General features: G+C 30.8%; 1 protein-coding gene across 1 annotated transcript; it reads right to left on the minus strand.

Annotated features, from left to right (window-relative positions):
- Nucleotides 1-1206: 1206 nt before the first annotated feature.
- Nucleotides 1207-4673, minus strand: LOC114406126 (PHD finger protein ALFIN-LIKE 1-like). Its single transcript, XM_028368709.1, has 5 exons — nucleotides 4376-4673; nucleotides 4242-4274; nucleotides 3214-3436; nucleotides 2366-2486; nucleotides 1207-1707 (listed from the first exon to the last, which is right to left on the minus strand). Exons 1-5 carry the CDS (start codon nucleotides 4464-4466, stop codon nucleotides 1456-1458), a joined length of 720 nt encoding a protein of 239 aa, XP_028224510.1. The 5' UTR covers nucleotides 4467-4673; the 3' UTR covers nucleotides 1207-1455.
- Between the last annotated feature and the right edge of the window lie 8966 nt (nucleotides 4674-13639).

The following is a 13639-nucleotide window of genomic DNA, read 5'->3' on the forward strand; positions in this document are numbered from 1 at the left end:
GTATAGATAATTTCAATTACAGTGTTGGGGTCGACTGATAGGATAATCACATGTATGTAACGGTAGTCTATTTAAGTTACGATTGCATAATAGTGACAATAATTGCCGGACATTGTTAGTTTGACTCTTTGCGCTCCCTTTAATTTTAAAATTGCCACGTACTGTTGATCATAATTTATCGTAATCGATTACCATATCAAATAAACACACCAGAAGTCATTTTAATGATATGGTAATTGATTAAAATGTATACTGTAACACCATAGGTTCTAGGTACACTATGTAATTGATTAAAATAGAAACCTTAAATTAAAATCCACTTAGTTGTAATTGATTATGACTAGGTATAGTCGATTACAATAACAGGGGTTCAACTTTTGGCCTAGCTTCCGCAAGTGTTAATCTGTTACAGTCCATTGTAATCGATTCTTAGTGTTACTGTTGCACAAAAACTCCTACTTAGGCAAAATTACTCCATTGTGATCTACATCTAATCTTCTAAACAATTTTTAGGACTCCTCATTAAAAGAAATCACCCACAATATGAGATTTTTAATCTCAAAAAAACAATTCCAACGTTAATTTACAATATAGAAACTCTTTCTAAGATCAACTGACTCAAGCCATCATTTATCGTCAGATTATAACTACTCAAGCCATAAAACCATATCACTCTTCTAGAGTTATATATATATATATATATATACACTCAAGGCAAAACTTAAAAATTACAAATTTCATTACTAGTCTACAAAGTGTAATCTAAGACGAGTTTAAAGAACTACTATAAAACAATTAATCCCTATATGGTTTGAAAAAATATTTTTCCAGATAACATAATAATCTTACTTTTACTTCATTTCCTGTTTTTAAAATATAAAAAACATTTTTTTTCACTTTGATAATTTCTTATGCAAATCTTTAAAAAAACAATAATTTTCACCATTTTTTTATAAAATAAAAATAAAGAAAAACATAACAGGTTTCTCATATCAAGCAGAACCTTATAAGTTAAATGTCAGGTCTGACACGAGTATTTAAGAATAGCATAAAACAAAAAAATAAAAAACCTTTGAATAACCTATACATCAACATAATTATAGCACAATTATAACAGAAATCCGGAAAAGGTGGTAGTTCTCATCTCAGTATTTTACCAGCTACCTTCTATCTCAGAATTCAGACACAAGGTAAAATAACCATACATACACCGGGTAAATTCAAGCAAAATATAGATTAATAGACAAAAATAAAATGTATAGAATTCTATTCTATAAAATTATATAACATACACTGATGATTAATCTTGGTAGAAGAAATTAACTTAATCTGAAAGATTATGATCAGACATAGATACTATACCGTTTACAAGAACTTCTATAAAAGATACAACAATATTACAGTATCTTTGTCGGCCATGAAACAGCATTATTCACTTCACATTTTGCCTTCGGCTTAGGGCCTGCCTCGCCTCAAGCTGCATGATGGACATTTGTATTGCTTTATGCTCTCAGCTTTTGCAGGAGTGATCTTCACACATTTCCCATGGAACCACCTCTCACATATATCGCAGCCAATCCAAAATTCATCTGCATTGTAATTTCCGCCACAGCTCCCACAAAGGGTTTCACTGTGCTCATCATCCTCGTCTTCATAACCATCATCTGCAAACTTTGGGTTGCTCTTAACTTGCCCATCACTTGATCTCTGCAGATAAATGAACAAGCAAGCATCATATAGCAGCAAGGTTTAGCCCACTAGAAAAGCTTTAATTCAGTCTAGGAAGTATTTGCAACATAAAACAAATACCATGATCAAAGGGTTTCTAAAATGCAGTCCATTTATTCACTCACATTGCAATTTCCGTGATCATAAGAGAAGAGAAAAATTTTCCACACATATATACATTAAGATCCAGAAACCCTAAGGCCTAGTATAGATTTTGACTGTACTCAATGCGGCTTCTAGGAGTAACTAGGTTGGCTTGGAGGTAAAAAGAGAAGGGAGGGAGGGAAAGGTTGTGGGTTCGATTCCCCCGCTAACAAAAAAAAATAAAATTAACAACTACCATTTGGCAATCAAAAAACAAAAAGAGCAGCTTCCGAAAGTCAACCATAAAAACAACAAGTCAATGGCATCTGATTGTAGTTCTATGAAAAAGTATTTTTGTTTTATTTAGGAGACAAACAAGAAAGATAAAGAAGATCCGAAGGTATAATGATACTGATAGCTTTACTTACAAACTTTTTGAATGCACGAGCACAACCTAACCATGTCTAAGTATGAACCAACTAAATTCAGATGACCCCACCAGAAAAATAAAATAAAAAATACAAGTATCACACACACTAACAACAACACTAACCTTGGTGCTGCCTCTAGACTTGCTTCCACTGTCTGCAGTGGGCTTGTCCTTTACTGGCTTCCTCTCAGTCACAACTTCAAAAACAGTAGGAAGATCATTGATCAAGCTAAATAAACGTTTCCTGCCATAAAGAATCAATGGAACCATCAATAGAAGGACGGAGCCATATGCCCGTTATAGAGCAGATGTTGACTGTTGAGGAAAAATGATTGAGAAAGAAAACCAATGAGAATGGGAATTCTATAAAGGAAAAACTCCCAAGAACCAAAGCAACAGCATGCACATATTCTCCCATACAAGTAATAAATTAAACTCAGTTTTTTATATTTCCATTAAGTATCTTTGAGACCTACAATCCCCTTTACAGCTCCCAGTTGTAAGGGGGAAAGATAAACATGATTGCAGAAAGGTAAAGCACTTACAAAGTGATTTGAAATAATTGGTCAGTTAAAAATTAAACCTTAATTTCCAGAATAAGCATTCACACAAGCACATTGGCTATATCCCTATCACAAACCTCAAGTTCATGATTAGTTTTCTTGAATTGTTAATTTTTGGGATGAGAAGGGAAACTCTACTGATACAGGGAAGATAACATTGCCTCAAAACACATTTTAATCAAGGAATGTCGCATAAAATAGTATCCGTTTATAATTAATTAAAAAGCCACTATTTCTTCAATGACATTCATCCATGATGATACTGATGCATTTCAGCAACAATTACAATAACAAGCCCCATTTTTCAACATTTCACACAGCTCTCAAGCATGTGCATCACAGATACGGAGCTATAACCAACTTAAACTATCACCACATGCTTACACCTCAAAAAAAGCTAGAAAGTACCTTTCGTTGCGGTTAAGACGAGCTCCAAGATAGAAGGCCACAGAGAGCAACCACGAATCACTGTGCACAGCAACCAGAGAAAGCCAGTCCCTGCGGTTCATGCCATCCCTAGCAAAATTGATTCCGAGTGCAGGCTCCGGAAGCTCCGGAGGAACTTCCTCTGCCGGCAAAGTCACCTCCCATGTTTCATTCGGATGTCCATAGAGGCACAAGTTCTCCTTATCTTGAAACAAACACCAGAGAAACATTGAACTCAATGAAACAACAATAAAAACAACAAAGCCTTATCTCACTATCTCACTAGACGAGTTTGGCTATATAAGGATTACACAACGCTAGTCAACTCAGTTAAAACTTTAAAACAACGAAACATAATAATCATCATGATAACTAACATATCATTTCCAAAAGCACGAGTTCTCCTTATCTTAAAAGGGCCAACCAGACAAGCCTCAAACTCAACGAAACAACACAGAAATTCACAATAATCATCATAAGAAACCACAACAACTAACATATCACTTCCAACATGAATCTAATCCAACCAGTTACGTGCATATCAAATTCAAACCCCACCCAATCCAGAACCCAATGCGTCTCAGAAGAACACAAACAAACCAACCTTTACATTTTCACAATTTTCCCGATTAGCAACAACACATACACTGCTTAACCAGTATGCACAGAGAAACCAAAAAACTACGAATCCATAACCAGCTTATGACTAACCAAAAATTAGTTAGTTAACCAATTTGTGAATATTATAAACAAACAATATATTTATATACATATGTTTATTATTTATTTATTTATAAAACATGTGGGATGGGACATGTTAAAGTTTGACTTTATTTTATTATACAGTTTTTTTCTCCAAATTCTCAGAAAAGAAAAAGTCAACCCGCACAATTCACACAGAAACACGAAAGCACAATTGGAAAATTATAAAAAATATATATATAATAATTTCAGAACGTAAAGTGGAAAACAAAAACAAACGCAATTCAGATCCGAGGCCGCGCCGTTACCTGGATCGCAGAGTCCGTAGAATTCATCCACATCTGAGAACAAAAAAACCGAAACAAATCAGAGCGTTCAATGAAATTCGAAAGAAAAGATTAAAAAAAAGCGAAGAGAGAGAGAGAGAGAAAGAAAACGTTACCTTGAGAGAGAGCGCGAACGATGGCGGTTCTGCGGGCAGTGTAGTCCTTGAAGATCTCTTCGACGGTGCGGGGAGTGGAAGCCATTTCCATGAAAGGAGAAAGCGGAAGGGGAATTGAGATCTGAGGGAAGGTTCTAGAAGGTACGGCGAGGGTGCAGAGAAGAGACCATGGGAAGGGATCGTAGGAATCGCGGGTGCATGTGATGATGCTGTTAAGGAGAGGAGACAGAGGTTGAAATTTGGAGAGGGGAATTAAATAGAACGACAGACAGACTGAAGGACTGTGTCTGCGTGTCTCTGTTAATAACGCTATTATTTTATTATATACTATATATACTATACTATATGACTAGGGCTATATTTCATAAGATATGAGTTTATAAATTTTTTTTATCAGTTTATAAGTTTTTTTAAATAAAATAAATTTGTTTAATACATGAGTTTATTCTAATAATTTACTTGAAGTAATTTTTAGAAAATAAGTTAGCATGTTATTAATTTTTTAATTTTCTTAACTTTATCCTCACAATTTTATTTCATCCTTTTATTTAATTTAAAAATTCTTTTATCTTTTTGGTTCAATTACAAATTTTATCACTTAAGTTTTATTATTTTGTAAAATTTATCACCCAAGTTTTATTTTACAAATTTTATTATTCAAATTTTTAAGTTTTGCACATTTTATCACTATTGATAAAAGATGAATACTTTTGACTTTTGAGATCTTGTAATCATAACCAATGTAGAAAAGTGAATTTTATCACCCTAGTTTTCAAGTTTTGCTCATTTTATCACCATTGATAAAATATAGATGATTTTGATTTTTAACTTCGGTTGTAATTATAACCAATGTAGAAAAGTGACTTTTTACATCAATTATACTTACAATTGATGTAGAAAGTCACCTTTCTACATCAATTATAACTATAATTGATGTCCAAAAATATAAAAAATGACTTTTTACATCATTTTGTTATCAATGTGAAGGTAAAATAAAAAATTTAGATGGTAAAATTTATAAAACTCTTGGATTGTAAAATTTATAAAAAAAAATCTTAAGTGGTAAAATCTGGCAAATTATGAAAGTTGAGTGAGAAAATTTATGAAAATAAGATTTTAGTGGCAAAATTCGTAAAATAATAAAAGTTTTGTGGTAAAATTTGCATAATTTTTTCTTCTTCTCAATTTTATTCTTACTATTTTATTTGAAATTCAAAGTTAATGAAAAAAAATTAAAATCATACGTACTCCATTGTATAGTAGCAAAACCTCAACAAAAAGATACTAAATTTTATCAATCTTAGTTAAAAGATATGATTTGTATCATATTAAATAAGTAAAAGACATACGCATTCCAGTTCTTCTTGTACAAATAAAAAAGAATGTTTAAGAAAACACATTTTTTTATGTTTTAAAATAATATTATTAATAAAGTATTTAAATGTTAAAAAAAATTAAATAATATAATTCTAATAAATTTTATTTTATTTAATTTTAGTTTTCCAAAAAAAATGAAAACAAATAATTTTACTATTTTTTATAATACAAAATTTGAAAAATTATTATCCTACTTTTTTAAATGATAAGTTATTAGAAATAAAATTCACATATTAGAAATATTAAATATGTCATTTTAGGTCATTTGACATTTATCAGTTAACTTATCAAATAGTCTTACTAAACATTTCCAATTAAATCAACTATCTTATAGGCAATGTTGGGCAAAACTAGCTGAAGAGGTAACTGGAAGTTGGAAAGCTAACTTATTAAATTAAAAGTATTTGATAAAACTAGTTATTGAAGTAGCTGGAAAGTGTAAATTGACAAAAAAAAATAATACTCATGATTTATTTAAAAAAGGTAACAAGGAAAATGAATAAATATATCGAGGATAAAAATGGAAGAAAATATAAAAAAAAACTAGAAGCTAACGTTTTAAAAAACATTATTTCAAGTAGTATTTTCGAAAACGCTTGAAGCTACTGAGAATCTACTAAAAAAAAATTGGCTTACTAAATAGCCAAATGAATTTTTCAGCTAGTAAAAAAGCTAAAAACTAGTTAAAATGTATTGCCGAATATAACCATAAGCTTTTAGCTAGCTTCCAACTTTTCATCTCCTAGCTTATAACTAATAAGCTTTCAACTAACTTATAAGCTAGTTTTATCAAACGTAGCCTATATTAGCAAGTTGCCAGAGTGTTATTTTGGAGTCGGTCTCCTTAAGTAAAGTCTCGAGTTTCCTTAGTAAAAAGTAAGATCTCGAGTTCCCTTAAAAAAGAACATAAGGTCTCGAGTTTGAACCTAGTGAATGGAAAAAGGCATAGTTGTTGGGAAGAGAGAATTCCACCAAAAGTGATCAACCAAGTTTTCTAACGAAAATTAGTTATTGGCAAAGTCAGTGGATATTCCATACCAATAGTGTAACCAAAAAATTATTATACTATATTATATTTTAACCCATATGGTCGTTGGCGCATTGCTCTAAGAATTTGTTGTGTGCACATATGGAGAAATGATCTATTTAGTGGGAGAACTCGTGTTGGATTTATTTTGGATGCAAAATTTCATTGGACTAGTGATAGTCACCCATTGCGGGTGGGTATTTGACCCAGTGGGTTAGAAACACCTGTGGTCTCTGGCCTGGGACAAAAAACAATATTATATTATATTTTGATTTGATTTGGGATTATTTTAATTTAATTAAAGTTCTCAAGTTTAAGTCATGTATATGCAGTTGTGTTAAATATTCAAAAAGATAATTTTTCTGTCCATAACGATCTCATATGGCTTAAAATAAGATTACCTATGGTGAAAGATAGTTATGGCATGACCTTTGCCAAAAATAGATATAAAGAGATTTTGGAATTTTTATTACTCATCCCATTTTACTAACTTGACCCGATCTGGAAGAATATTTTATGGGATTAAAGTTTAAGAAATTAGAGTTGATAATTCCTTCTTTCTTAGATGCAAATCTAGGTACATTATATCTTATTAGAGACTTCAATTGTGCACTATTATATAGATAGTTGTTCATGTAAAAATGGACTATAATAATTCTTTCTTTCTTGGATAAACATAAAAGAGAAAAGTTGTTACGATACCTAAAAATGGAGCATGGATTTGTACCAATTTGATTGGACTAAGACATACTGAAAAGAAAAAAAGGAAATAATAGAATATTTACATCAATTTAATTGAATTAACAATTATTGGAAAGAAAAAAAATAATAGTAGACAATTTTTACATTTTATACTGAACTGAAACTGAATATATCAATTTTTAACTTGATCTTGAAGTTTTTCACTCGGAATTGGCTCTTGCCAGGGATAAATTTGAATTTTATTGCTCTTGAAGTTTCCAGGGTCAAATAAAATCGAGCAATATCATCCTATTACTTTATCTAATTTTCAATTTAAGATTATTTCGAAGGTAATAGTTGACTTTTTGTCCATCATTTGAACTACTGCTCTTCTCACTGTTTGAGTCGTCTTAGGTGATCACCATACTTTTCTTTTTCTTGTCACCAGAATATTTCTTTCTTCAATTAAGGACACTTAGCTTTCATGTGTCTAGTATTTATACATTCAAAGTAGATGATCTCATTGTTTTCCTCCTTGTATTTCTTCTTGAATTTGTTGTCTTTCCTTTTAGAAGAGTGTTAAAACTTTTCACTTTTTATCAACATTTGTTTGAATTTTCTGGACATGAGTGCCACTTCATTATCTGTGGATCCTCCAAAACTATTTTTTGAGCCATCATACTCAAACATTTGCACTTTAAGAGCTTTAGAGGTGCTCTTCTTTTCTTCTCTGTTCTAAAGATGGACTTCATGAACTCTAAGGATACCAACAATTCATCTCAAGCAAGAGTTTTTAGATTTCTAGCTTCTTCAATCGTTGTTGCTTTTGGTTCCACACCTTGAGAAATCTATCTAAAATTTTTAGGTTTATCTAATATTTAGAGAAGGTGTGTCCTAGAGCTTCAAGTCCATTCAAAAGCACTTGAAGTCTTCCAAACATGTCCGTTCAGTAGCAACTTTTCTAAGTTCAACATCTTTTGTCCCTTCATAATTGATGCTAAAAAAATCCCATATCTATTTGGTTTTCTTTAGTCTATACATCTTGTTATACTCATTATTGGATAGGGCATATGCCAAAGTATAATGAGCTTTTGTATTTAGCTCTATTATAGGAAGGTCAACTTCTTTTCATTCTGCTTTTGTTCTAGTAATGGGTATGTCACCATTTGTAACTATCACCCAAAGTTTGTATTGAGTGGAATTAATATGCATCTCCATTCTATCCTTCCAATAAGGATGGTCCTTCCCTGTGAAGCCTGATGGCCTTGTGAAAGAGCAGTCCTCAACTATAAACTGTCTGTGGTTGTTGTTGTCTACCCTCAGGATCTTTTCCTCTAGACATTGTCAGGTGTCTGACTCTTAGAGGTTGAGCTATAATACCAAACTATGAAGGAAAATATCATAAGTAGGGGGATTGAATTGTGATCTTAAAAATTTTCTAAACCTTTTTCGCAAACATAAAGCTATCGTCTGAAATAACTTTGAAAGACCGATAAGAAATTTTCCCAAAAGACTTAGTTAGACGATGAAATAAGATTTTGTGGCCAAAAAGAGTTTTCCAAAACAAAACCAAATTCAAATCCTAGGTCATTTTAAAGCAGAAGGAAAGCAAAAGAGATATAAGACACACAAATTTATACTTGTTTGCTTCAACCTCAAAGACTATGTCTAGTTCTTGGTAAACCATCAAGTTTCACTAACTTCTAAATGTTATTAGTATTTGTTACTGCCTCTTCTGGCTCTTACAAACGAAACTTTGAACCACTATAGTTTGCTTTCTTATTGAATACTACAACAGAAAACCACTTCCTTTGAGTCATAGTAGGTCTATCACAATAGAGTAAGTCTTTTTATATTGTATGGCAACTCCATAAAACTTGAACTTCATTTATTCTTTATGGGATTCGACAGATCCTAGGAGAATGTCTTGTAAGACAGTTCATGTAAAGCGAATCTCAGACACAAAGTATTAAATGATGTCTTTAATGTTGTGTTAGATCAGGACTTAAACTTGCTTTCATCTGAAAATTCAAATGCAGGATTATGAAGCCTAGTCTGATATCACATAAGACGAAGCTTTTAGCCTTTTTATTTATTTGTATCTAATCAAAATAATTAAAGGTTTTAATTCGTCTTAAGGTACAAATGTCTTTTGACTTTAGAGAATCACTTGCAAACTCAATTCTGCAAATTCTCATTCAAACACATTGAGAATTGCAAAAAAGTGTACTTACTCAGTGAGGAAAAGTGATCGGAATGGAAGAGAGAGAGAGAGAGAGAGAGAGAGACGGGGGGGGGGGGGGTGGGGGGAGGAGGAACTTGGTGAGGAGGATGGGATCTTTGGGGGAAGTTCGTGGCAGAGTTGGCACAACAATTTGAGCTTGGAGGGGAGTCATTGGGCAACTTGGCAGTGTTTACAGACTTGGAAGCTTTTTGCAGGAAGTTTTTGCCATGGACATTTTTTTTTTACCATGGTTGAGAGAGAAAAGGGAGACATAGGCTAGTTTGGGAGAATTTGCATGGGAATCAAAAGCAAGAGAGTATCATTGTCGTTGTGTTTTTCCGGGATTTTTTTGGGGTGGGAGAAGAGGAAGAGGGAGAAAGAGGTTAGTTTGAAATTGGTGTCGCACAAAGGTCGTGATTTCTTTGTGAATTCTTAAATATCCATTTTTTAATTGAGTCTTTATATTGTGAAAATTACATTATTTTAATAATTGATTATATGTGTGATCAATTAGTGTTTTTATGGAAGTAATCAATTATTGTTATAATTAATTATAATCAGAATTAATTTTACTTTGGTAAGTTTCCTGAGAAGTGATTTTAAGATTAATTTCATTTGGATGCAACAACAAAATCAACTTTTACATATAAAGAATATGAAAAGAACTGAAAAGAAAAAAATGTTAAGTAAAAATAATTTACTTGAAATCACATTAACATCTAAACTAATGGGCTAAAAATAATTTTTACCTCATTCCTATAATAATAGGAGTATTTTCTTACAATAATAATGTCTATTAATCATTTTTTAAGTAAATCACTGTTCATTTCTTTTTACATGATCTAAAAGAAGAAGTAAATTACTGAAGCATCCTTTTTTATTTTTTAAAATTATATGCAAAAGAAAATTCATAGGAAATTTTTGACAAAATTAAGTAAAAAAAATTTAGCTCAACTCATGAGACAAAACAATTCACTTGAATTTCCCTTTAAAAACCATTTACTTGAAATCACATTAACATTTAAATAATTATTAGGGTGAAAATAGATTTTGTAACTCATTGCTATAATAATAGTAATAATTTTTTATATGAATAAAGTTAATGTCTACAACCAACTTTTAAGTACATAGTTGTTTATTTCTTTTTCACTTGATCTAAAAGAAGCAATAAATTACAAAAAAAACACCCTTTGTGATTTTTTGAAATTTTATGCAAATAAAACTGATCGGGAATAACATTTTGTGTGAAATCAAGTGGAAAAAATTATACTCAATTTACGGGAAAGAACAATTTACTTGAAATCACATTAACATTTAAATAATTATTAGGGTGAAAACAATATTTTTGACTCATTGGTATAATAATAGTAATTTTATATGAATGAAATTAATGTCTATAATAATTTTAAAGTAAATTATTGTTTATTTATTTTTTACATGATATAAAAGAAGAAGTAAATTACATAAGCACCCTTTGCGAGTTTTAGTAATGATATGTAAAATAAAATTCATGGAGAATAACATTTATTTTTCACAAAATCAAGTTAGGAAAATTTACAATCAACTTACGGAGAAGTACAATTTACTTGAAATGGAATTAGCATCTAAATTATTAGGGTGAAAATAAATTTTTTAACTCAATTGTGATGTAGCTCCATGTAGAGCTTGTAGGCCATGGATCTTATTCATCAATAGAGTCCTTTGTTTCTAGAAAATCAATGACAGCAGAATGAAGAAGGAGTAAAGGTGATTGGAAATGTCACTTCAAGGAGAAGATGAGTCATGAACAAACTTACCACCATAGGAAGCCATGGATAAGAGCTTGAAGGTAGGAGAAGATGAGTGGAGGGAGATGGAGAGAAGGGGCATGAAATTTATGTCTCAAATGAGGTTTGAACTTTGAAGTGTAATTTCTCAAATGATCAAAGTTGAAAAAATGCACACACAATGCCTCTATTTATAACCTAAGTGTCACACAAAGTTGGAGGGAAATTTGAATTTCTATTCAAATTTCACTTGAATTTGAATTTGAATTTGTGGAGCCAAAATTTCACTAATTATGATTAGTGAATTTCATTCACTCCACTAATCTAAGATCAAGTTCAAGATTATCCACTAAGTGTGCTTAGGTGTCATCATGCATGTAAAACATGAAGGACATGTACAAAGTGTGACTATATGATGTGACAATGGGGTGTAGCAAGCAAATGCTCACCTCCCCTTTAGGATGGTCCAAAATTTAATTGGATTGAGCTTCTCCAAATTCAATTAAATTTCTCTCTCAACACACACATCAAATAGTGCACTTAATGCATGTGAAATTACAAAATTACCTCTAATACAAATACTAGTCTAGGTGCCCTAAAATACAAGGGCTGAAAAATTCTACATTACTAGGGTACCCTCCCTACACTACGGAGTCCTAAATATAAGACCCAAAAATAATGAAATCCTAATCTAATATGTACAAATATAAGTGAGTTCATACTTAACTCATTGACCCAAAATCTACCCTAAGGCTCATGAGAACCCTAGGACTTTCTTCTGCATCTCTGGCCTAATCTTCTTGGAGTCTCCTAGCCATGACTCTAGTGATGGGTCCCCTCCTTGAGAGGATTGCATCAAATTGTATGATAATAATAATTTTTTATATGAATAAAATTAATATCTATAATTAATTTTTAAGTAAATCATTATTCATTTCTTTTTTACATGAACTAAAAGAAGAATAAATGATATTTAATTATTTATTTACAATTAAAACTAATATATACATACATACATACATACATACATACATACATATATATATATATATATATATATATATATATATATATATATATATATATATATATATATATATATAAAGTCAATCCCTATTAGTACATAATTGATTAAGAAGACATGAATTTTTCCTTATTTTATGCAAATGTTTCTTTGTAACCAAATTTGATATTATCATGTGTTACTAAATTAAAATATCCTTTATTAAATTGATTATTGGTTGACATGATTATAAAAATGTTTATCTTTAATATTTTTATAACACCATTATTGTCATCATCATTACTATGCTCCTAATGACCTATAATGTTGAGCCTTTATTGTTCAAAAGTATAAGAAAATGATCAAGCATATAATTAACTACTAAAAACCATTCATTAAAGAGCAAAAAAGAACAATTAATTAAAATATATATGTGATTCATAAAAACCGAAATGAGTAGTATGCATGTAGGTTCAAATTAGGGTATGCATTTATAATAAATAACGAAAATATATTTGGAACAAAAAGAATAATACATTTTAAAATAATTAAACATTGAATATTGAATAAAAAGAAGAAAAAAGCGTGATCTCTAGTGTTTTTTGTTCTTTTCTCTCTTAAGGGCCTCTTGATGACGTAAAATAAAAACTCTATATCAAGATAAGGACAAAAGAAATTTTTATATTTATGTTGATATGAACCAATTATCGCAAAACCAAACTAAGCAATAGATGAAGGAACATGAATAATTACAAATTATATTTTTAATATTTTTGTGATAGTTCCTCTGCCAAATAGATGTAGAAATGTTTTATAACTCCAATACGAAACTCATTTTTATATCTAGATTCTAGAATTAAAATTTCACCATCATGAATATTGATAGAACCCGATTATGGATAACAAACATACATTCCAATTAGATAACATTTCTCATTTCCTGTCTTATTTCCTGTTCCATATTTTGGTGTTGAAGTACATAATGTCCTTCCATCCTAGAAATTTTATTACATAAAAAATCACTCACAAAATATTTCATAAAAATTAATATGCAACTAATTAGTGACTATGATGTTGAGCAGCCATTTCTCTTCATATCCCTTTTTAACTTTTGTTGGGTTACCTTGTTCTATAACAAAAGGATCAAGAATGTCTGACGATGTTTCACGTGATTCAACTCCAAATC

Source organism: Glycine soja, chromosome 3 (assembly GCF_004193775.1).
Source record: "Glycine soja cultivar W05 chromosome 3, ASM419377v2, whole genome shotgun sequence".
Taxonomy (NCBI): domain Eukaryota; kingdom Viridiplantae; phylum Streptophyta; class Magnoliopsida; order Fabales; family Fabaceae; genus Glycine; species Glycine soja.